The following is a 27,187-nucleotide window of genomic DNA, read 5'->3' as shown; positions in this document are numbered from 1 at the left end:
CAAATACCTAAATTAAATTCCACGAAATTTGTGATCGTAAAATACTTCTTTTGAAAAATAATGAACTACAAAAATCACCGATAAAAGTGTAAATAGAGAAAACCATAATAGATAGACACTATTGAACTCTGTATAGTTTGAGATGTCAAGAAACAGGATGGAATATAGCAGACATCACTGTATTTTTCGGTAAATTTTCCTATAAAGCTCCCTCTTGACATCAAGCTCCAGTTGTGCTCCAGTCTCATTGTGCAGACAAAGAACAACACTCTTTAAAGAGTTTCTAACTTTATAATGAATAGACAAACTACCTAGCAAGATAACAATGGAAATTTTAAATAGAAGAGATGGTAACAAGAAACAAAGGGTAGATATAATGAAGCTAGGGACAAAATAATTAGAAAAAAACATAAAGGATAGTAGAAGTTGGGAAACGTTAGTTTGAGGGAATAAAGGAACCTAAAAGCAAACTATCAATTACGTAAACGACTACAATCACACAATTTATTAATATATATCGCATCACAGTCGTGTGCTCACTCATGTTTAAAGAAAAAATACAATTAGATATAGTGGTATGGTCTTAAGCAGTGGTTTGACTGCACTTCTCGACTACAGCATGTTTTAATGAGGAGTTTGATTTGATTAATAAAGATCATGATGAAAATGTTGATGTACTTGATGAATTATGAAATAATACGTTCTAATTTCCACATTCTACCTTAAAAAACAATAATAGAAGGGAACAAGATATCTTATTTTAGAGTTTACAAAGCATAAGTGGATTAGGTAAGTGAGTAAATATTTTTATTCTATAATTTTATATTAGATACAATAAAATTCAGTCAGTTTTATCTTATTCAAGGAAATATAATTAGAAAGTTGGATTTTTAGTAATAAAACTTTATTACGAATACATGGAAATCCTCGCAATTATACAATTGTTTGTATTTAAAAATCATAAAGTTGTTTAATGTAAATTCATTCTAGTTTATAATAAACACTTCCAATGTGATACAATGAACTAATAATAATCTTTTGCAAACAAAATTTTGTGAAGAACTGTAATATCTAGTCAGGTATTTCAGAGTTTCAAAACATATAAATTAAAATCCACACAATCCACTGCATAATAACAAAATTTATGAAAGTATATAAATTCAAGCAGCGTGAAATTATTAACAACAATGAAGTTATTAGTAAGCTTTTTAGTGGTTGTGTGTTGGCAGGTAAGGTGCACTTCTCAAGTAAAATAGTATAATCATATATATTCTTCATCTGAAGATGGAATTGGAATAATTGAAATATTTACCCATGGAAGATTGTCATTTTGACAAGAGCGTTGATCGTTAACAAAATGGAAGACTATACGATTGATAATGGTGTCGTGTAGTCATTTTTGATTTAACGAATGATTCATGTTCAAAATAAATGTAAATAGCGTTTATAGTTTATTTTAAAACTGAATGCAATCGATATGTCAATTGAAATTATACTGTAAACTCGCAAATTCCAAGTACTGCTCTTCAAAATTTTATGTTAAGTTAGATTCTAGAATTTATCGATTCAATAACACTCATAATATCTTTCGGTAATTGAAAAACAATTAAGTATATCTTATTTAAAATTCGCAAACTTGCTGCAGTATTTGAAGAAAAAAACAGTTCAGAGATTATATAAGAGTGGAATGTGAACCTTATTAACAGTTTATAATGCTCCCAAATCTGTCTATAGTATAGATAGATCATCTCCGTTATACATTAAACGTCGAGTCAACAAAATTGAATAAACCTGTGCAGTTATCTCCACCAACGAGTGGAGCAGCTCACCAACATTTATAGCGTTTATTATCAAGTTCAAATTTGGTTAGGGAATGATTTAGAACCACAGAAATGGTTGGAAAATTAGTAACGAATTCTTGGAACCTATCATGTTCAATACAATATTCTGTAGCTACAGAAATGGTTGCGGCTTAAAATGTTGATGCAGGAAAACGGAGTTACAGTGCTCTTGCAGCAAATTAGTGGACAAGCTTATATCAATGCCTTACCATATAAGACCGATATTAATGATGATACCAGAAATCATGAATGACAATTGTCGTTGAAGACGATATTGAAAAGGAGCTTGAAATTCTGCTGCAGAGGAACGATGACAACGATGATGGAGAAAAAGAAGAAAAAGACGAAGAAGATGAAGAAGACGAGAATAGAAACTTGTTCTCGAGATTCTTATTAATTTTGACAATCTACAAAATCATATGTTCAATGAAAACATAAATTAAAAATTATTCTTTCTCTTCTTTATTAATATAGAAAGTCATTAGTATAAATAAGATTAGAACTAAAATATAATTTAAGTATTTTCCTCAACAATTACGGAATTATATTGCCAGGTAAGTGTTATTATTCACCTAATTTGGCTCGGACTATGTTCATATCATTGCGTTGTTCTGTTTCCAGAAATTGATCTTTAATTCGATAGTTTTGCAACCTATCAGCATTGGTACTAATATTTACATTAGAAATTTCAATTAAGTTTATTCCGCATTGATCAAGTTTGGCGTCTACAGCTGCAATCGACGTCTTCGTTCACAAATATGATTTTATTTATCAAACTGTCTATAAGTTGTTAGAGTTTCTCGATGTAAACACTAACGTTATCCTCCAATTACAGTTCAAACACAGCTGGTATTATCGATTTATTATACGTGGTTGTTGATTTGTGATATCGACGCTCTAATTTATTGAAAACTTCATCATATTACAGAATGATTTGTTGAATTGTTGAAAAACCCATTCTATATTCTTGTATAAATGAATAAAGATCTATAAACTCATTTTAAACACGTGTTTCCGACGTGACGCCCACGGTTCATAGGTGACAATTTGATTGTTAAGTGGGGAAATTCTAAAATGGACTTAACCCTTTTGCACGTACTGGACCATTTAAATGCAATGCTTGTGCCCAATTTGAAGAGAAAAGCAAATTCTCAAATAATTGCGGCCAATATGTATTATAAATTCGTTTGACGAAACCAAAATATCAAAAACGGTTTTTGGCGTCGTCAAGTTAACCTTCCCTCGGCAGACGGCAGGGAGGTTAACTAGATTAGACATCATCGGTCCACAGAATAATCTTTAGTACGATGACGACTAGCAAAAAAATAAGCCCATTGGGTCAGTTCACTGACACCAACTGAGAAGCATTTCTTTTCTTCAGGTGTGTATTCACTCATATTAATTTGGATTAATATTATCTTTTTTACGGAAGATTCTGCTTTTAATTGGAATTATTCCGAATTGAATTTTAGTTTTTCATTATATGTTCTGAAAATTTACTAACTTTGTTTTGTTAACAATTTCCTCGTAATTTGGGTAGACATTAATCAACTCTTCTTTATGATTTGTATTTTTATCTCCTAAATATTTCTTAGATTTTTCTTGTAAACATTGCTTTTCAAGTATCCCTACAAAAAGAAGTCAAAAGGATTGAGATCGGGCAATTTCTATAGTCATTCTAACTTTTCCCTTCGGAAATACTGGATCAAGATACGAACAGATTTTGCGAAATGCGGAGTCGGACTAACTAATTGAGACTAGTCGTTTTTAGAGATATCAGGGTTAGGGAACAAATAAGTTAATTACAAATAACGTATTATATTGTGTTTCTCTAAACAATATTGTTTCAAACACCACTCTATTTCCTACAAATTCGGCTCAACCATTCATTTTTATCGAAGATTACTTGTTTTACTTTGATGCACATTTATGCTAAATTGCCCATCTAATTTATTTATAATGAGAGGTGTTTTTTGCAGTTACATAAGTAATCATTAAATGGGGCTTTTCTTGATATAAAGTTCAGAGATATTGATATTTGAATATATATTTGTATAAATACAAAAGCATATGCAGTCACTTTTTACCTATAACTTTTTGAATGTTGATTTTGAGGTATTCCATTGTCTCTGATTTATCGACGTAGACAAATAGCCATTTAATTGGATCATTACATAAACTTATTCTTTTATCAAAAGTTGAACAATAATAGCTCACTTTGTGAAGCATATGGCTCCCTAATGCAGGAATCACATGTCAGCAAGATTAATGATTTGGAATTTTGAATAAATTTGGACCAATGACTCGGCCAGCCCACTAAGTAGTTTTTTGTGGATGGAATGGTGTTGATTATCTTCAATCCAAAAGCTACAATTTTGCTGGTTACATACCAATCTAACCAAATGAGCTCCGTTGGGGAAAAATATTTTGAGCGGAAATTGAATATCAATATCAATTGGAGATTCTGCCCATTCCATTCGCTAGATTGGCAGTGCATATGATTGTTTTTTGGCTTCAGCTCCTACGAGAGATGTATCTTAAAAGCTCTATACCAAGGTCGTTACATCTTGAATAAAAAGATACAATCCTTGATTGATTGAACAATTATTTAGATGAGAAATTTCAACAATTCACAAGCGTTGATCTGGTGTTGTTTTTTGCATGATGAAATGTTGATCCAAATTTAACAGAAAAACAGCTATCAGCTATTAAATTGGCTATGAAATAAAGCAGTGAACGTTGTGAAAGTCTGAAAAAGTATCATCTATTTCGTCTTATGAATGGTAGGGCAGGTTGATTTTTTTCTGAATAGATATGAGTATCTTACTTTTAGGTTTTTGCTTTAACGTCTTAACCATAACATTTCAGCCTTGTATATCTCATTCAAATAAACCGTAGGTAAAGTAGCTAACATATATTAATCCATTAGAAATAATAGTAACATATCATTTTGTCGAATATCTTTGCTGGTTTGCCATAATATGATAATATATAAGGTTATTCAAGTATAATTCCATAACATTTTTTAACTTGATTTTTCTTTCAATTCGTGAAAAATAAATATCCAATATTTTGAAAATTTCATCATTCCACAGACCCTATAGAAATGATAATCAAAATTTTGATATTGCTATTAAAGAAAATCCACGTTAGGAGGCACTGCATCCATTTAGTTCCTATATTTTTTTATAACACTCACTCTTTTCAACCTCATCAATTTTGTATTTTCAAAAACTGGTTACACACTACAAAATATTACTGCAAATCTATTTGAATATTCAATTCTAAACCAGATAATCATGAGGTGTAGGGCTCTTTGATTGGAATTGTAGCATACTTTTGGTCCATTTGGTCCGTTTGATCTTTTTTCCTTCCTATTTATCCTCTTTTGTCTCAGCTACTGCTTTCACAGTTTCAATCTATGTTTTTCTTGGTTTTTTTCTATAGCTTTCACCTGCTATTTTGGATTCGACTAGTACAAATCCTTGAATGACTGAAAAATGAATCCTACGCTGCATATTCATTCAGTTCTTTTTCAAATATGCCACATAAAATAGAATTATTTAGATTATAAAATGTCACATCTACTATCATGGTCATTTGAAAAACTTCATGTCAAGTCAAAATGACTTTTAACTGTAAAAAGGAATATTAAACTTCAAAAACTATGACAAACTCTCGATTTGTGGTGGTATGATTGAGTTAATTACTATTGTAGTTCAATTTCTTTCTTCAATTTTCAAAAACACCAAACATAACTAATAATCTCGTCACTGCTTGGATTTTCAGAATTCATGAGCTCTTATTTTTTGTTTTAGAGTTCTTCTAAGTGTGTTGCGAAGTTACTAGAAGCGGATAAGTTTAGTCCTACTGATATACTGAAAGGTCTGTCACATTTGGACACGCATTTTCAGAATTCGACCAATAAGTTGCTGAATACGCACTTCAATACAGTTAATGATAAAGTTAATTACGTGAATGAACGCTTAACAGGTGAATAATCTCAATTTTGATTATAAATAGTGAATGTTTCTTTCCAAAAGAAATAATCAATTTCATATACAAATTGATAAGATTATAATACCATTAGACAATGCTCCTCACCTAATGTAGTGAGTTTTCTTGTGAAAAAAAGCGCCGAGTCCTCAGAATCATCTAATAACCCCATCTGAGTGAGATTTTGATAATAAAAAGAAATAGGTGGATATTGAAATTGAAGTGTTACAGCATTTATTTTAGATATTTTTATATTCTTCTGAATCGCAAGATTTTCTTCAGTCGATTCTTCTCCGTTAATTCTTATCTTTTTCTCATTACGTGCTGCTTTATCATTAAGTTTTCTGTGTTGTATTTACTTTACCTATTTATTTTTTTCATCATCTGCTTGATCGGTTCATTTAATTGCAATGGAGCTTTTTTGAGCTGTTAAATCCTTTAGTTTGATTCAAAGAAGTTACCTAATGCCGTCGAAGGATAATCTTGTCCTTATTCCTTGGCAATTTGGTAACATCTGTGATAGTTAACCCAAACATATGTTCCTCCAAAAATAATATGTGCTGAAGTAGAACATTTTGAAATTTGCTATCAAATTACGTTGGTTTTCTTTATTAATTACAACACGGCTCTTGTGAATAACTTCTACCTATTTAATGTTGCTTTAGGAATCTTGGCTGATGTGTAGTGAAGTTAGTTGTTTGTCGTTCAGTATTTCCAATTATAAAATCAATAAACTACTCAGCTGTTTTGATGGCGGTCCAACTTAAGAAATGGTCCAATATACCAAACCTTTCCTTTATATTGTAATTATTGAAATCGGTAGCTATAGGTTTATTCAAAAGAAGCTAGGAAACCTAAAGAAACTCACAAATTTTCAACTGCTACCTATCACGCAAAAGCTGTAGAAAGGAAATCGACCAAGCTATTCTGAAAGTATGTGTAAAGGTGAAAACTACGACAATTTCTCTTTCTACTTCATCGATTAGTTTTTTTTACCCTAATTTTTTTCAAAATTAGTTCATTCTCACCTCATGTTTATTATCTGTATCTAACTTCATTTATCTGAATAACTAATTGTAGTTTCTAGGCACAAAGTTGTAAATAAATTTAAATCTATATTGTAGGAATTGCAGCAAATAATTATACGAATCAAGAAATTATCCAAAAGTGTATAACAAAAAAAAAACTATCGGAAATCCAGGCAAATGAAATTAATTCACAGATAAAACGATGTGCTACAGTTATACAAGCCCAATATGTAAATGTTATGTCAACAAGTTATAATGACGTTCAAGTATTCGTAAGTTTTGCAACCGTGATTTGGAATAACATAAAAAAATGTGGATTGAATGATAGTTGTAGGTGGCAAATTGTTTTGGACACTATTAACGAAACTGGACAGGTAATATGAATAATATACTTTCAAATTATACGGTTTCATGGACTGCTACAATTTTGTATATTTTGGAAAATTCAGAAATTCTATTTTATTTGTTTGTGTTATGCCAAGCAATTCCAGAAACATGCCAAAATAAATTTTTTGATATACATATGTATTAAAATTCTCCTAAATTTCTAACGGAACTGGAATGTAACTTCTGTGCATGTCGATATTAGTTGTCATTAGTCAGCTCATTGTATACTTCGAAGTTGTCTCCAAGGCATTTCTAGTTTATCGTGACTTTTCACTCCTACATTATAAAATGCTAGATTATTTTTTGTAATTTGGGATAATACCAGAAGATCAGGAATACCAATGATGTGTTAAGGACAGAGGTTGAAGCAAATCTATGCCGGACTATAGAGGAAATCTTAAACCAACATATGTTGGACGTCGAGGAATTTTTGCAGCGGATTGGAAAAGTTGGTGTTGTCTTCCATAATTTGTCTAAAGAGAAAAATCAACAGTTCGTATTGCTTTAAAGGCAAAGAATCGTTTTTCATTGCTTGATTATTAAAAATAAAAAATTGCTCCTGTATGATACTACGAAATGCTCTCTCCATATCGTCCCTTAATCTCCAAACAATGCCGCATTGAATGGGTTTTATTATAAAAATTATTCTACATTCGAATGCTCCCTTTCAATATACTTTCCTCCCCTCACCACACACCTTTCCATATGTTTTTTCCATTGATCTAAGCAGTGCTGAAAGTCTTTTTGGTGAGGGCCTTTAGGAGCTCTGTCGTTTTTTACTTTACCGCTCCCATTGACTCAAATCGGGTTTACGGTGCCGAATCTGGTGAGTACAGCGGGTGTTCGAGCACTGCAGACCTTAGATATTGGCCCAACACTGCTTCACAGATACCGCGTTATGGGCAGGTGCGTGGTCCACAACTCGGGCCGTTGCCAAACGTGACAAATAGGGATTTTCGGCCCTCATTAAGCGCTTAAATCATTCAAAAACAGGCGCACGAGATAGAGAATTTATAGCACTCAGTCGGAGATTTTTTCAATTTAACGAGAAATTTGAGATAGATACGTTGCTCCTGTTTTCCGTCACACATGGTTTTCGGCACGAAGAAAAAACACGTTCGTTTCAAACCATTACTGCACAAATACTATAATAGTGACGGAAACGTGTTTTGGGACGTGCATAGACAAGATAACTAGATACTCTACTCTACTCTACTCTTTTTTTACCCCACCTCGCTATTTGATAGCCAGATCTCGTATGCCCTATCTATATCGTACGCTCTTATAATAATCCAGTCGAAATAGACAAAAATAAATCATAACTTAGCCAAAATTCGCATAGAGTTGAAAATTGACAGAGACGTTAAATACATCATTATAAATGAAATGTCAAAAGTCCCCTTCGATCCTACTTCTGCAAAAAAATTTATTCAAGGCCAAAAGTACAAAATTAAGGTTTAACAATTTTTATCGAAAACAGTAAGTATTATCGTGAAATTAGCTCAGGCAAAAGTTGTAGATCATACAATTCTCTAGAAAAATGGTCCAGTCACTTTTTCTCTTTCTACTCACCATTCGTGAGATATTGCGGTTTTAATTATTAGAAAATTCATATTTTACATAATATGCACCAAAATGCAGCCGGTATAGTCACCGGACGTTAAATATAAATGAAAATAAGAAACTATTGGTTTGTGTTACTTACACAGTAAAACTTATATACATTAAATGAATATTTTAAAATATACGACTGTTAGTCCCAAATTCCCTTCGTCGGTAACCTTAAGTAACATCAACGATATACTCATCAGAAAGTCTGACTGCATACCCGAAATGTCAAGCTCTTATTTTTACATGCAATAACTGGTTGCGATACTACATCAGCAATTTTTAAAAGATGTAAAACATCAGTATATACATTGTTTGAGAATCGTAATGATTCAATTCATTGCGCAGAAGTATTTACAAAGATTGACTCTTCTCCACACGACATCGTTACAAATGGAATTCGTTTTCTTCTTGCAATATATGGCGCTCCAAAAAAAAATTGATTCCATAGACATATATGGATATTTAAAGTTTGTAAAATTTGCATGGAACAATAAAAAAGTACAGTTGTCTTGTCTCTCTCCAACATCTGCTTCTGCCTTTCAACACTTGTATCTTGTATATTATCAAGTTCAAGTGTGGCTAGGCAATGAGCTGGACCCAGAAGAATGGGGTTGGAAATTAACAGATAATTATTTGGAGCCAATTCAAACTTTACTCTCGCCTGCTCCAGAAAAACTACTCAATAGTATTTCTTTTAAATGCAAGACGGATTGTAGTAAAAATTGTGGCTGTCAAAAAGTGGAATTATTTTGTTCGCCAGTATGCACCAATTGTCAGGGTCAGACTTGCTCCAATATTGAAACAAATACAACAGATGAAGATATTTATGATATTGATGAAGAGACTATTGATGCATCCCTTTTCTTAGAACAGCGAACAGAAATTCTGCAAGAGGAAGAGAATGAAGACGAAGAAATAATTGTCGAAGTAGAATTAGACAATCATCTTATATAATGACATGTAGAAAAAAACAAACTATTCCACTTCAATCATTAGCAGTGTTACTATTCTTTCAATTAATAGGATACGATCTGATCGAACTTTCTTTATTACAATAGATCGTCGAGTATACCTAGTAGGGAAACCACGTTAAAAAAAATGCGCCAAGTACATAATTGTATGATCTACAACGTTTGTCTGACCTACTTTCACGATAATGCTTACTGATTTCGAGAAAAATGAAAAAAACCTTAGTTTTGTACTTTTGACCTTATATAAAATTTTTTGCAGAAGTAGGATCGAAGGGGACTTTTGACATTTCATTTATAATGATGTATTCAATGTCTCTGTCAATTTTCAGCTCTATGTTAATTTTGCCTTGTCAAATCTCTATTTTGACTGGACAATAAAGCATATCACATTTGAGTATTTATGAAGATTATTCAACTCCTGATTTATTGTTATTCTCTCTTTCGTATTTACAATTGGAATGTAAAGACTCTTCTATCATTGCCATTGAATTGCTTGAAAAAGTTACGTAATATTAAAAAATAGAATAATTCACACTTTTTATATCGAAATAGGTAAAAATAGAATTTTTGTATAATCAAAACCACTTGTATATTTATAATAAATTTTGTTCATAAACTCTGTTGACACAGTAACACAGAGGAAAATTTTAGTAATAACATTTTAATTTATTTCGTTTGGTTATCAACTGATATTTTGAAAAACACTTGAAATATAAACATTTGATATAACACATTTTACAAAATTGATTATTGATTTGGAAAATTGATAACAATTTTGTGTAATAGAAGTTGTTCCACCAAGTTGGATTTGAATTATTGATCCAGCTCAAATTGTACAAGGTGTTATCAAAAGACACATTAATTCTGTATCCTAAAACTATCTATCACGTTCAACCATATTTTATACCATAAGATCACGAATTTATCTAAAGTGCTACTGCCCGTCAACTTTAGTTCTCCAAGTCTTTCACCAAATTAATTTCCAAATAGTCGTAACAGAATATGAGTACATAAATACTACTTGAGAAATACCCGTTCGTAAACATGGACATGGAATAAAGAAAAAAACGTAGCATTTTTATGTTCATTTCAAGAGAGAGATTGTAACTTCTGAGGAAGACACTCATCCGGTATTTATATTGTTTGATTCTTTCTATTGAAGCTTGATTGACATACAGATGGCTACACTTCTACTTATAATTATGAATTTTGCCTATTTGACATAGATTTGAGGCCGTATTGCTGACTGTGATGGATCATACTATCCATCAGGATTTGTACATCTTCTATATTGTCAGCATATGCATATCCGATTTTGTTCAGTACCTATTCATTTAGCAGTATAACTTTTTTTTGTCTCCTATAGGGCTTCGCTGAATATCCGCTCTTACTACAAGCTGAAGATTACTGGAGATAATATGTAGCCTTGACGGACTCTCTTTATTTTCACATTATCTATGTACTCTCCATCTATTGTAAGGTTTGTGGATTGGTTCCAGTAGAGGTTTCCAATTATTCCCATGTCCTCAGTGTTAATTCCTGTTTTCGAAAGTATTTCCATCATCTTTCCATGTGTCATTGTATCGAATGCCTTTTCTTAGTCTATTAAACATGCATATACGTTGCAATTTACGTCTCTGCATCTTCGTATCAGGACCAACAATGAGAAAACTGCTTCTCTAGTACCAACAGCATTTAAAAACAAGAGGCGGTTGGGGGATATTTGTCCCTCACATAATCTTTATTATCACAGTAGATGTAAATGTCTAGAAAAAACAGCAGTTTGTATTCTCCCAATCAATTATAATTATTAAGAATATAAAAAGCTACCTCGACGTAAATTCTCACCTCAAATAACTAGTTAAAACTGTTAAAACAAACATGAATATTGTACATGATAGATGAGACGAAAACTTTCTTGCGAGCAAGGATTTTTGTCATGTATCTCTTAATTTTTTTTCAGCTACCTTCGAAAGTATTTTCTCTGGCAGCGAAAATTCAAGCTCTTGTTTTGGAAACAATTATAGCCATAAATAGTTGTGCTATTGATGGATTGAAGAAAGTTAATGCTGCTACTTTGGACGCAACAGAACAAATATTCAACTGTATTGCCAAAGAAACTTCAAACAACAGTTGTAGCTATTTGACCTGAACTGAAATTGTTTTCAATTATAGCTTATATTTTTAATGTTTTGTGACGAGTATCAAATTTGTACCTTAAAATTAAAATATTTTATGAAGTATGTTGTCGCATTTTCATTTCCTAATGAGTTTAGTGACAAAAATTTGAATAAATTAAAAGTTTGTTCGCATTCTAGAGTGTACCATAAAATATTTTGCGAAATTATTAAAATTCACAATTTCTTTCCTAGCATAAACAATAGGATTGAAATCTGTAATGCGAGTAGGTCAATGGAATCACTTCTAAAACTGTAAAACTTCAACTATAAAGTTTGTGCTGTTTACAAATAATAATAAATAGTTCAACATATTATAAAATCTCTTTAAGTTAGTTCCATTCTCGCTGCTTAGGGAAACTAAATGTTTCTCAATCATATATGCATTTATTCGATATTATATATATTTTTCAATACGTAATACTTGGTAAATTGGATTAATCTTCTTCAAATTGCGCTAATATTTACATCACATCTAGATCTAGTTAGAATATAATTTTTTGACTGATATAATGATATTGAAACTATTATGAATATTATCAAACATTGGTTACAAGTTAAAAATTTGTAACAGTTTATGTTGAATTCAATTGAATTGTTAATGACTACCACCACAATTTTATTATTATTTCTTCGTAGAATATTGTGTATATTGCTGACTAAAACACAGAAGACGTGAATATTAAGAATATATATATTATATAACTTGAAACCAACTCCTCCACTTTCCAGTAATTTCCTATTAGTATGGAAGGTTCTATTTCTTTAACGACAATACTCCTCTTCTCTCTATTATTGATCGTAGCTCCGTGATACTTAAAATTTTCTACTTCTATAAATTCATACTCGTATTTTAATATTAAGTTGAATAGTGTTGCCGATAGGGAGTCGCCAGTATTCTGACCCTTGTTTCGCACATACTAATCTTAATTAATCTTCATAGTTTTGTGTCCATTCTTGTTCTTTTGGTGCTGTCAATAGGTGTTCTTTTTCGATTGAATCAAAGGTCTATCGAAAATCAATAAAGAGCAATTCTATATTTGTTACCCATGTGCTTTTTCCATTATTTATATTATCATTTGTATTTCGTCCTATATCGACATACTTTGTGTGAAGTCTTGGTAACTTTTTTATGATTTTCAGCTGCAGAACGGTAAAACATTAAAAAAGAGTTTTTCAATGCAGACCCTTTCATAAACGCCAAAACAGATAATAGCAACATTAATTTGTACGACTATTCTGAATCGGAAAGTGAATGGGTCTTCGGTAATAGTGATGTTAAATAAGGAACTTTCTTGAATAATTCATTATTACAACTTGATAATTGATTTCTATGTCTACTAGTCCAAGACAATAACGACAAAATTGCTGCATAACCAGATGTTGAGTATGATCAATCTGGTCTAGCCGCCGCAGCTTAAATTCCTATCTCCAAATACTTTCTCTGTCCTCTAAAGTCCATACATAAGTTCATAACTTGTTCAACACCCCAAAAAAAATAATTGACTTTCCACTCAAAATAGACGTTTATATGCAATAATGTCCTCATATGTTAAATATCATCTTCTAACAAGTGAAATTTTGAAGTTATGAAACACAAAACAATCGCTGGGGACTAGATCTGACGAAAACTGTAGGCGGTTAAACAATTTCATTTCAGCCGCTCGATCACTGAAGTGGGAGAAACTCGTATTGGAAAAGTACTTTCTCTTTCTCAATTGCGACACTTTCTGCTTTCATTCCGCCTTTTGAAAAATAATCGATGAACACAATCCCATGAAATCTCAAAAAATATCTCTTTTAAGGCCGATAAAACTATGTTTGCCTTTTTGGGGGCATCACGCTGTTAAACCACTTCACTAATAATAATAACTTTTTAGACAAATCTCATATATCACAAATATTGCATTTAGTATGTTTTTTCAGTTTTTTTTCACATGATTGTATAATTGTTAAGGATTTGCATCTCTTTTACATAAGATATAATGCGTTCATGAGTATATGGTACTTGAAGATTAACCACTCGAGATTGTAACTAATCTACAACATCAACATACGCAGCACACTGTCGAAACCAATTGATCAGATGAGTATAAATACTGGAAATTCAACTTCTATCGTTTGTTTATAGTCTCAACTGTTACTGAAACGATTCAAAATGGCAGGCAAATTCAGTTTAATCTTCCTTTCCTTCTGTTTGGTTTCTGTAAGTACTACAAGTTAAATTTATAGTAATTGTCTGATTGTTGTCAAAATGTTTGATTCTTAATTATTCAAGTATTTATCAGATTTTCAATAAAGATTTTGCACCACTAGAGATAAAGATTAACTAGCGCAATTTAAGCTATCTGGTGTTACTACTACTGATTCTTGGAGAATTTATGCACAGAAAAATATGGATGTATCTTAAACGAAAAATAGAAAAGAAAAATTTTGCATACCAACGCTACATCTGTTACGTTTGTTGAAGCTCTTAGTACGGCGAATATTTGGAAAACCCATTCATAAAATTCCTCGTATTCTTAGTTATGAATAGAAATGTAGTTAATTAAGACTGTCATAACCAACTAGAATAGTTCCGCCTTTTGTTGAAGATGTAGTCAAAAGTCTAAGTTGTGACAGTAGAAATAATATAAACACCCTCGACATAATAATAATATCAAGAATTTCATTCTGGAACTAACTTTCCGTCAAAAAAAGTTTTTAATAAAAATAAATGCAATAGAATACAACCAATTTGACGATGCAATGAGAAAGATTATGAACATCATAATGACGCCATCATATTAGTACAAAGGAGGTTGAAAACGAACTTTTTTGTGGGGAATTTAAGGAAATTTGTTGACTAAATTGCAGTGATTGACTTGCAGCACAGGTCTTGAAATATTTGTGATTTGTTTCGATTGTATCAATAAACTTCTTCCAAAAATTGAGGAATGAAACAATTTTATTTATAGATTATAACTGCTTAAACCATTCTTATAGTAGAGAGTAACGATGTATAATCGAAAATCGAAAATTCCTTCATTAAAAATGAAATGTCGATTCTTAAATTGCACTAATGCAGAGTAGAAACATTCATCAAACTGTTCATTGGTTTGGAAATGTATCAATGCCTGAATCCAATACCCTTAATTTCTACTGATTTTAAATTGGAAGCATCAGTTGAAGTTTTGTATGGACTGTACAATTTTTAAGTTTATTACGATATTAGCATCAGAAAAAATAACATTACGGACTAATATACTTGCTAGAAGCTATGCTTCTAAAGATACTGTCTACCAGAACCATTCCTCGAGGAACTAAGTCACTCAGAATTCAGAATCCTATCATTAAAGAAGTATTAATGATATGATTTTATCTTGATATTGTACAAAATTGGAAAGAATATATGTTGTTCATATGTTGTGTATTTGGCATTTGTTTATTTCGAAATTATTGCTGACTTATTTTGGAAAATTGTCAGCATTCGTTTCTGTATACTGTATTAAAATAGAAATATCCTTGATAAGAAATAGTAACACTGGTTTTTTATTATCCAGATTTTTCACGATTATACAATTTGTTCTCATTTCAGACAATCGCTGTACCACAAAAACCAATCAACCAGATTGGTTCTATTACTGATTTACTTAAGCTATTGGTGAAATTTGTCGAAAACTTTCTTGACAACCTCATTACAGACGTTAATAAGTTCATTGACCAATTGGGTACTGACTATGACGGCTTTCACAGCAAAGTTGTTGACGTCACCAAAGAATTTCTTGTGAACATTGTTCGTCGCTTAAAACCAGCCTTCGATAGTATCGCCGCAAGTAAGTACAGTTCTCGATATCAAAATAAAAGTGTACTAAGCCGCATTTTTTTACAGAAAGCTCCCCAACAGGACAAAAATTGGCAACATGTGTTGAAAATAATGACGAAAAAATCATCTCTGTAGCTGTTGACTTTTTCGACGCAACTAGTTCTTGCGCTGGTTCTCATTTCGTTGACATGCTCAACACTATAAAGCCGATAGTTAAGGATCTTACTGGTGTTCAAGCTGATGCTAAAAAGGCTGCTGACCAAATTAACAGTTGCGGTGATGATGACATTGCTTGCCTTATTCAAGTGAGTTATTCAAAGCGTATTTCATTAATTTTTTGAAAACAAAACTACAAAAATATTGAAATAATCACGATAAAAAAATTTAATGAGCTTGATAATTTGATAATTATTTGCAACTCTTGATATAAATATATACAAATATGCCATAAAAATACATTAAAGATTTGACAGACGATTTAAAATATTTGTACCAATTAAGAGTATTATTTTAGGTTGTTCTTGATTTGCTTCAAGTCGTTGCTGAAATTCCCGATGCAATTTCAAAAGACGTTGGTCCTTTACTCAGCTCTATCGAAGTCTACATAAAAGCCTTGGCTGATTGTTACAAACAAAACGAAGACTCTTTCTATACCAACGGTGGTGCCGCTTTAGAAGCTGTAGCTACATGCGCTGCTGCTTAATTTGACTAAGATTTATTGTGACCGATGTATGAATGTATTTTAATAAATTAACAATTAAGTACTTTGAGTTTTATTATATATGTATAAAAATACATAGTTGACGCCGTATAATCTGATATGGTAATCTGAGTATTTTTAGTAAATTAATTATCAAGATCCAGTACGTCAATGCACTTTTGTCATAGAAGCTTCATCTAATTGATCTTCCGTGATGAAAAGTCAACTAGTCAAGGATGCTAGGTAAGCTCAAACTTCTCTAGTTTCGTGACATCTCAAAATTATCAGTCTAAGAAAGTGGAATTTTTTAAATTTCTGTCGAATTATTGAGTGAACACGGAAAACAGTATTATAAAAAGTAACTTTCTGCTCCTATTTCTGCAACTTATTTTGTCAGACTTTTATTTCACATATGGCTATTGAGACTATTTCGAGTGATTATTTTTAATAATATATGTTTAGATTTTATCCCAAGGTCTTCCTTGATTGTTTTACTTCTCATAACGTCTCTCGTATTATTCAGATTTTATTGGAGAATTTCATATCTAGACCTTACATTCTGTATTCACATTTGTCAGGAACTAAGATTCGCAATTGTCTATTATTAATTAATTTGGAATATCTGGAATCGTTGGCGATATTCATACTTAATACACTGTTTAGACTACCACTACACCAACACTCACAATTAGACTGTCTCTGTTATCGTTTTCAGAGACTGAAGGTAAATTAAAATCTAAAAACTTGACGTACGTGTTTTATACTAAATTTTTTCACCAATAAATCTTCATTATTTGATTACTAAACTATAGAATGGGCTGTAAGGAATTTTCCCTTTGTCCCTATTTAAGCTACAATAATATCTAGTAATTTTGATGTTTTCAAATGCATCCAACAATTTTTATTGGATGGTTCTCATTATGACCAAGGAGAAGAGACAGACCAAGATAGACTTTGAGACGCGGAATAGAGGAGGTCATAAGAGCATTTCCTGACTTCCTGACTTCCGGTTGTTAGTAGTAATTGCAATTTTTCACCTGCACCAAAATCGTCAAAAACATTTTTCTTGTTTTAATTGTGATTCATATACATAAAAAATGCTGCATTTGAGGCGATAATTTTGATCAAATACAACTTTGAGGCAACATGTCCGGGAGAAACGTCCAAACAAAAGTTTGGATCACATAGCCATCTGGAAAAAAAACGAGAAAAATTATTTGAGTGCAGTGCATGCCAATAAACGATTCATTATTAGGAAGTACCTAAATACTCATCAAATTACTGTACATCGGCACCTGCTCCACCAGTTCCAGCGGATCATCTTTCAAGAAATTGTCTTCTCTACAGCAGAAGTTTATGGAACCTGAAGGAACATTTTGAGAAAGAACATGATATGAAATTAGAAACAGAAGTGTTGTCCTTTTCTTTTTGAATCAATAATTGAATCACAAACAGTTACTAAGTTATGAGCTTAAATTCAGGCTACATAAATTGAAAAAGGAATATTCTAAAAAATCTTACATGCAAGAATATTCTAATTTAATTTTCTATTTAAAGGCTTTTCAAAAACTTTATTTCATGGTTTATTGGTAAAACTGGAAAATATATCTAGATTATTACCGACCTACAAATAGAAAATAAAATCTTTTTAGGAAGTTAACTTTTGGAGCAAATGACAATTGATTGACTAATTTTTTGCTTCTATTTTAAAAATATTTATTGGGTCGATCAGTTTAAGATGAAAATCACATAGCGCAAGCGCGTCGTGTTTTTTACCAGCGCCTGTAGCCGCTCATCAACCTTTTTGTTTGTTCATTCGTATACATTGATACAAGGGAAAACCGCAAAGAGCAACTGAACAATGATAAACATAACAAAGCTTAGTTTCACGAATTTCTAATAAAGCGACTTATTTGAGAAATATATTATTTGTGAATCTTCTCTTTGTACAGTGCAACTTTTGTTATATGAATAGCTCTCGCGATTTCAATTTTATGTACGTACCTTTGTTTTATAATTTATTCGAAAATATGTTAGATTTCTTGCAAAATCATAACAGATTGAATATCTAAGTTATGTCGAAGTATTATCGGAAACATTAGTTTTATTTTCTCTTTTTGTGTTCATCCCTTATGAGAATAAGTTATTACTTTAAAAAACTTGTAAAAGGAATTGGAAACACTTAAATTAGTTTCCAAAGTAGAATGGAAACCATGACGTTCGATAGTGTGAGACATGATAAGATTATTGCTAATCGCAGATCACAAGCATTCGCTTAGATCACCAAAGTTTCCCTGAGGTTCAAAGAGTGGGACAATAGTTTTTGCTTCCAATGCTCTCTAAATTCGTACTCTAAAGAAATATCTCGTGGAGTTCTAGAGGAAGCTGATGATGGTGTTTTGATTAACGAGAAACATGTTAACAATGTATGCTACGCTGATAATACCTTTGAACAGTGAGCTCAATTGAAAAAGTATAAAGGCTCATGAACCGTTCTGCTATAGTCTCCCATAATTTCGGACTAAAATTCCATACAATGAAGGCTACATATATTGTAACAACTGAACAGCAAAATGTATCAGAAGGAGACTTCACGACTAGAAACATACAAATAGATCAAATAGAAAAGACCTGGGAACCTTAATAAACAATAAATAGGTTCCTACCGTGGAGATATGAGCAAGAATAGCCAAAGTGAGAGCAGAATTAAACTCAAAACAATCTTTTGCGGTCATAATCTTGAACATTATGTTTTGAAAGCGTGTGAGATGTGGGTGTATCGCGGTATTTTAAACATAAGTTGAATCGACACTTTGGTCCTGCGATGCGCAGCTCTGTAAAGTATGGTCTTCTTCACTTGTTTATGAAAAGCAAAATAATGGAAAGAAGTAGCACACGATTCATATACACCAGTATGCTGAATTGTCGGCTCAAATTTGACACACCTCGCATATCACATCACGATGGAATTAGAATGTTTTCTTGGTCATTGAGATTAGGTTGGAGTTGTATATATTTACTGGGTTTTTGTGTGTTTTTTGATCTTTTTTTATGTTTAACGGCTATAATAGAATTGACCTAAATGTTCTATAATAAGATTAAAATGCCGTCGCTACATTCAAAAACAGTAAAAGAAATACTGAAGAAACAGGTATTAAATACTTTGGTTTCTGAAAAATTATTATAAACTGACGTCTTCCAGATTTCTTAATCTGAAATCGATACTATTCATAAACAATTTTTTTCTCCCTCTTCAACAAAAATTATTAATTCTTGAAATTAGATCGTTCTCAATAAATCATCAAAGTGTTTAATGAAAAATCCAATAAAAAATTCAATGCTAAGTTTTTACAACTCCACTGAATTATATCCGAAGGAGAGGAAATCTGTATTTCATACCGCGTGCGTAATCCCGACATTCCTATGCATAATCTGTCTGTATACCAACTCCTAAACACCGAGCCGAACCGGTTTTCCCATTAAACGTTTCCCCGCTCAAATAAATTTTTCCAAGCGACATTTTTTTGTCGCTAGCTATGTTGAAAATTCTTGTTATGAGGTCGGGCTTCGTGCTCTTCGACACCGATCGACCACACCGATGATAACAGAATAGCAACATGAGTTTTAAGACGAGCGTGACCTGGAACACGTTTTGGAAAAAAAACAAATCGATATTCAGATAATTGGATTGATAAATCTATATACATTTTTCGAAACAAATATTGTTCAGATTGATATTCAAGTAGAGACTTATTTTAGGATTCGTATACTTCGTTTTCTTTATTTCTATATTTCAAAAAAATAGGTGGAAATTCACGGTTTGACCTCTAAACAACATCAAAAATAATTTTAATTACAACAAACCAATTATAAGAGTACAAAAATTCTTAAAACGGTATTAAGTACAAAAGACCTTAACAATTTGAGTAGAATTTATAATTCTATTTTAATTTAATGTGATTCAAATTATGAATAATTTGATGGTTACTACATATTTTTGAAATGTACCAACTGAGGAATAATAATTTTTTATGGTCAAAACAGACTGAAACAGGTCGAAACGTCACTTTTTCACCTGTTTTTGGTTTGAATTTTCTATCTAAAATCTAGACTCTAGACGATTGATCATGAAAACTATATAAAAATAAGTGAGCAATTTTAGAAATTATTCGTTATTTGAGGAAGATTATTAATTAAAATTTTTACAAGAAACATAAAGAACTTGAGTGGTCTTTGGTATCTTATGGAATTTATATGTTTCTAACTAACGGCTAAGTTTATTTTTGCTTATCTTAATGGCTACTACACATTAAATGTGATGCTGTGTATTAGATTGTATGGTACGCAAAAGTATCAGTTTAATGTTGTTTCTGGACAACTCGAAAAGTTTCTCAGGCTCCCCAGCCGATATGATTACAAAATCTGGAAGCCACAATACTTTGTTAATTTCAGGTAGTGCTTTTAGTTTCTTCATACTCCCAAGCCACTTTCGTCGTGTACTCACAAGCCTCCAGTTCTACTACGACATCACCGGGCCACACAAATCTTCTCAGATGACTCGCCAAAAATTAACTGAACTTGGTTGGCATGTTTCAACGTACTTACTATGTTCTCCGGATATTAGACCATCCGATTATCTCCACTCTACTTTTTATTGATGGAATAATAGAACTAACCAAAACATGGCAAAAATAATAATGGCATGTATTTGAATCACATCGATAATTAGTGTGAGGAAGAATTTTATTCAAACACTTTGTTGCTGTTTTCTAACTTCAATGAATAATAATATCGACAAGAAGAACCCGTTTATTGACTATAAATATGAATCTAAAATGCCAGGCTGATTTTCAAAATTGGTGCTATTTCACATGATAGTTCCATTTACTTGGATTCAGAACAAACTTCAGAAAGATATGTGTATAGTGAGCGTGAAGTTATCTAGAAAATAAACTAACCTAACCTAACCAACCTGAAGATGCCAGCTCTTATCAATTTGGGTTGAAAAATATGCACATACATTGAGACGCATTGTGAATATTTTTCTGAAAGTTAAAAACTTAGAACTTTCATTAACTATTTATTTTTGAAAAGCAATATGCCTACTGCGACAACCAGCGATTTCATCAAAAAACTCCACCAAATGCCATTGGACGACCATCGAATTGAGGTTAGAGAGATAGAAGAGGCTATCAACTTATCAAAAGAACGCATTTGTCATATTTTGACTGAAAAATCATGTATGTGAAAGCTTTTCGCAATGGGTGTCGCGCTTGATCACTTTGGACTCAAACGCATAGCATAGACATTTCCCGGGCTTCATTGACGCGTGTTAAGTAAAATGAGTCAAATTTTTTGCTTTGATTCATGACAGTAGATACACTTCTGGAACTAAAAAGAGAAATTTCATAAAGTGACCACAATTGGAAAACAAAAAGTGTTTTTACATCAACAGCGAACCTTTTCACAATTCGGTTGTCGTAATGGATAAAATTCACGGACTGCACATCGAATTGGTTAGCCATCCACAGTATTCACCAGTTCTGAGTGACACTGAGATGTTTCTGTTCCTAACCTTGAAGTTTCACTTGCAGAAGAGATATTTTTATCATAATTGTATGACATTATCGTATACTAAACACCTATATTGAGGAAAAATATGGCAATTATTATTTGAAAGGGTTGAAATTTATGCTTGAAGAAGAAGACCTAAGAAATGCCTTATTTCTTAGGTCGGAGGCCCTCGTAAGGCTTATTCAAAACAATTCTCCAAACTCTAGAAGTTCAGTTGTTAACTATTATAGTTCGTACTAGACTAGTACTTCAGTCGATGGCGTGAGTTTTCACTGACTCATTACCCGTTAAAACTTGCAGTTTCAGTGAAGTTTTTAATCTATAATAAGGATGTGCTTTGTGAATGAAATGTGAACAAACAACGTGTATATTTTCACGTCTAAATATCTTTAGTTTTAATGCTTGTGAAATGAAAGTCGGCATATTATGAAACAACAAGCAGATGCATCTTTCTGCATACTTGGATTTGTAAACTATAATAAATATACCGGGATTTAGTGATAAAAATAATTCACTCCATTACAGTCCAGTTTATTTTTGAAAACACTATATTCGTCCGTGGTGCAATTGATTTTTGTTGAAAACTATTAAATACTCTAAACTTGACTAAATTACGAGGCTAGTGCAAATTAGGCATTATTTGTCACAACGCTCATTAGATCATTTGAGCACTTGATTTAGATGATAAATTATATGGAAGACGTGGATATGGATGTGAGTAGAGTGGATTAGAGGAGATTTATGTCGAGTAGCGAACGCAACACGCTGAATTATAATAATTAATGTGCTTCTATCACATAACTCAACCATATATGTTATTTTATAATTGTGTCTATTCGCGAAATAGAAATATATACAAGGTTTGATAAAAATAAATGGCTAATGAGTTTTTATATCAGCAATTACGCAAGCTGCATATATTTCAGCTGCGTCTATTTCAACTATTGCAAAACATAGATCTTGAATAAAACACTAACAAGTTTATTCAATATTGGAAATTAATTAATTGCACGAAGAAAAACTTTGTTCAATGTATTGAAAATAACCAAATGAAAATTGAATGTCAACTGATCACAATTAAAGCTTCTTTCTTGATTTATTTTTCATTTTTTATTATCAGCTACAATGTTTTTCAGTATGTGTGAGAGTTTATTTTTTTAATTAACCAGGCCATTTCATTTGATACCTATATTGTTGTATATTTGAGCTGCAAAATAACAAGCGAACAAACATACATAGCGAGTTGAATCGAAGCCTGTACAAATTACGAAGAAGCTCACGAACTGTCAAAAAATCTGATAGTTTTGGAATATAAAAGGAACGGAGCGTCATAAGAGAGCTTGTAGGCGCGTACAAGTGAAGCCTGAAGTCTATTAAGGGGTATCAGCACTATTTTTCTATCAAAGACAGATTTTTTTCTGTAAAAATATGAAATCGTAGCAATTCTAATAGATTTATTGTAAATTAAAATTATATTGATCCTATTCTATTCTATTATTTCGATAGATCAAAACATATTCTACATTCAAAATATTTAAGTAAATAAAATTTTCAAAGTTCATTATCCCATATCCCCATATAACTTTTTTTTGTCTCACAAAAGTTAACCAATTGTGAATTTGCAAAAAGTCCGATGCAGAATATTTTTACAACATATATAGAAGGATGAATCAAATTAACTGTATCCTTAATTTTAAAATAAGTTCAGTTGATTTCATTAGAAAACAAGTTGTTAGTTCACTGATGGCAATAGAGAGGTATTTTACTACAATTCCTGCTATATGAAGAACAATATTTTTGGTAGTCTCAAAATCGCTCAATTCAAACTCAATATCATCTGAATTATATTTAGTACATATCTACACCTTTTTTAATATTCCCCACCATAACTTCCTATTTCCTGTCTTTTCCTGCCAGTTTACAACTCCTACTCTAGTTTGGTCATCCTTCACTTCTTTTAACCAGTTATTTCTCAGTTCGTTTGATTTTTCTAATACCTTTCCATAAGTGTTTACAAAATTGAAACTTTTTTTATGGAAGCATCGTTTTTTAAATTAAGATTTTGTTACCGATTGCTAATGGTAAAAAATGCGCTATAGTCTCTCGCGCTGAAAGTGCAACGACTTTTTGACTTTATCATATTTCGTTGAATATGGGAATAAATTTTGAAGAATGTGTAGTTTTCGCAATTATACGTATAGAACATACCTGGTTTTGAAGTTAATTAATATTCCAATACCAAATTCACAGTGAAATTGTTGAATGATTCTTTTTATTATCCCAACATTAAATTTGGTCATTCATTACTTTTTATAATTAATAGATGAATGGAAAATGTGTACTATACTATATTTGTTGCCCCAAATATTAAAATAAATCATACAAAAAACTGATGTTGGGATAGTATTATGGTTAATAACCAGTATTTGTCAGCGGAATAATTTTTTGCATTATTTATGGCGTTCCCGATGAACTGTATATGTTGGGTGGTGGAAATGGATGTTGTATCCGATTACGATTTAAGCTGCTTATTAGGATTAATAAAAACCCAGTGTTCCGTAATATTTTTTCCCATTCGAATAGCTTGTGATTTTAAAGTGGCTCGAATCCTATTAAAACAAAAAAGTTAATTATAAATTCCAGTCGAAGTAAAATTGTGTGTCCTCTTGATGAAATACGTCAATCTATTGGTTAATATTGAACTGATTATACCTTTCAGCATTTCAAACCGCTAAATCTTCAGTTTTTGACAAAATTTCGCGATGAGAAAACTCTGTGCAAAAATTTCGGAAAAGCATCGAATATCGAAAGACTGTTTGGAACAGAAAGAAAGTGATATTACGTTGCTTGATAGCGTTATTACGGGTATTGGAAGTTGTTTCTTCTCAAAACGACCACCAAAAGAAGTACACGAGCCAACCATGGCTAATACCAAATAATCCAAAACCAAAAAAGCTCACATGAATAATTGTTAACAGCTTTCTTTTGCGACCAATGCGTCTTAGTACTTCGTCGTTGGTGATTCTGTCAATCCAGAGAATCTTCAGGATGCGTACATAGAGGCACATTTCAAATGCCTCAAGGTTTTTGAACATTTAAGCTTTCAAGGTTCAAGTTTCCACTCCACATAACATTCCATGAATCCTATTCTGACGTGGAGGTTTAGATTTTTGTTTACAAAAAATGAGGATTACTTGACAAATGCCTTCAGAGCCAATTCAATTCTTATCTTGATTCCTTCTTCTGGATCCATTTAGGCGTTAGAAATAAACAATTATTGATTTGTTCTACTCAATGGACGTAACGCTGCTAATGCAAGGGCTTCGAAGGTATTATAATAACTATTTTCTGATGAAATCAACCATTATTTAGTAGAGTATTATCCAGATTCAGGCCCACTAACTACTATCTGTTTTCAAACCTGAAAATGGAGCACCAAATAAATAAATATCAATCAAATGAGAAAATAATTGCTAATGTAGAAGCTTATTTTGAAACCAAATGAAAACCATTTTATAAAAATAGTAAAGAAATATTGAAAAACATTATACTAATTCTATAATTCCCTAAAGACTTTTTATCCTACCGATATGGTATATTGACTCGTTAAATATTACTTCAAACATCACAAGCTAATCCAGTTTTCAAATCCATTGCCATATCAATTTATTAATGACTGTTTTAGCTATAATTTGAATATCATAAAATGTTGGAAAAACGATTAGTGGAAAGCTCGTTAGAGTAGATTAGGGGTTAATGCGTTGTAGTGTCTTTAAACAGAACTTTTTTCTATCGTCGACCTCAAACCTACTCTCAATCCTACCATTTTCAGTTGTTTAAAATAAAATTATCGAAATACAGTTGCATATGCTGTTCCGAAGATTTTTAATAATCTCTCTTCAGTATTGGCTTCAGTATTGATGACTTCGGTCGGATAAACATTGAAAAGTTTTCGGAATTGGAAATTCTCAGAATACATGCGATGAAAATCCGCTAAAAAACACGCCATCAGTCATTCATTCCATTCATGTCAGAGAAGATTCATTTGAGATGTCTGATAAATTGAAATAACCTGGCATATCGCTTATATGCAGATTTTTCTATTACATTTTTTATAGTTCTTTTCATAAGCTTGAGGTGATAGATATAAAATATTCATCAATGCCATAACCGATCATCTATCCATAAATATGCTGATTTTCGATAATAATAGATATCAATAGTAGTGGATTACGATTTTTCATGAGTTAACTATGATTTTATGATGTAAAGTAAAGATTAGCAAAACAGTTTAGATTACCCTTATATAAATATAACTTTGAAAAAGGTATGTGGCATACTACTTTGTACGAACGGTGTAACTAGCGTTCTTTATGAGAGTCATAAATTAGGTTTGTTCAAACCTGCTAGTAGGGACAGTCCTTGGAACGGTTATTGGAAGCGTTTGAATGATATTTTTTGCTCCTATGCACGGTTCTTGTAACAGTACTTGCTATCAACCAAGTATCGAAAAGACCGTCCCGGAAACGGTTCACAAACTATACCTAAGTCGATTGGAACACAAAACAGAATCGTTTGTGTAATGGGAACCGCCCGATTGGAACACGTAATCTCTATTGCACAGAATCGTCACCGTACCAAGGGCTTTTTTTATGGGTTGGAACGAACCTATAAAAACAAGTTCGTAGGATGTAGTAGCCAAACCAAAACATATTCGTATGAAATTTCATCACAATGTTGCCAGTAGTTTTGACAAAATCGTACAAAATGAGTATATTTTTTTTAACCAACGCTCTATCTTGAATACGAATGTGGTTACGAAAATTTTTTACTGCGCAAACCTATCTTAAAACAAAATGAATAAATATAAAGCAATCTGTCTTTAAAAATAGAATGTTGAAAATTTAGAAAATACTCTAATTTTACCAAGCTATAGTAAAGGCTAGAAATTTCTGTTACAAACAAAATATTTTGTTATATTTTGTAGTTTACGCTGAATTTCTTTTAAAAGCCCACAGAGATTCTTTAGAAATCTCCTATATAATATCCTATTGAAAAATTCCATCAAAAAGCATTTATCAGTCCCCATTTGTTCAA

General features: G+C 31.8%; 3 protein-coding genes across 8 annotated transcripts in view; 2 read left to right on the top strand and 1 right to left on the bottom strand.

The window, feature by feature from the left end:
- The window catches only part of LOC130899651 (chondroitin sulfate N-acetylgalactosaminyltransferase 2), a 260,579-nt gene that overhangs the window by 54,216 nt on the left and 179,176 nt on the right, over positions 1-27,187 (bottom strand). The window lies entirely within an intron of this gene.
- Positions 1,048-12,075, top strand: LOC130899655 (uncharacterized). Its single transcript, XM_057809758.1, has 4 exons — positions 1,048-1,229; positions 5,660-5,834; positions 6,962-7,239; positions 11,798-12,075. Exons 1-4 carry the CDS (start codon positions 1,188-1,190, stop codon positions 11,984-11,986), a joined length of 684 nt encoding a protein of 227 aa, XP_057665741.1. The 5' UTR covers positions 1,048-1,187; the 3' UTR covers positions 11,987-12,075.
- Positions 14,047-16,580, top strand: LOC130899654 (uncharacterized). Its single transcript, XM_057809756.1, has 4 exons — positions 14,047-14,217; positions 15,589-15,826; positions 15,883-16,121; positions 16,331-16,580. The coding sequence occupies exons 1-4, from the start codon at positions 14,170-14,172 to the stop codon at positions 16,517-16,519; spliced, it is 714 nt and encodes a 237-aa protein (XP_057665739.1). The 5' UTR covers positions 14,047-14,169; the 3' UTR covers positions 16,520-16,580.

Source organism: Diorhabda carinulata, chromosome 11 (genome assembly GCF_026250575.1).
Source record: "Diorhabda carinulata isolate Delta chromosome 11, icDioCari1.1, whole genome shotgun sequence".
Lineage (NCBI taxonomy): Eukaryota > Metazoa > Arthropoda > Insecta > Coleoptera > Chrysomelidae > Diorhabda > Diorhabda carinulata.
The sequence above is the reverse complement of the archived record's forward strand: the minus strand, read 5'-3'. Positions and strand labels throughout refer to the sequence as shown.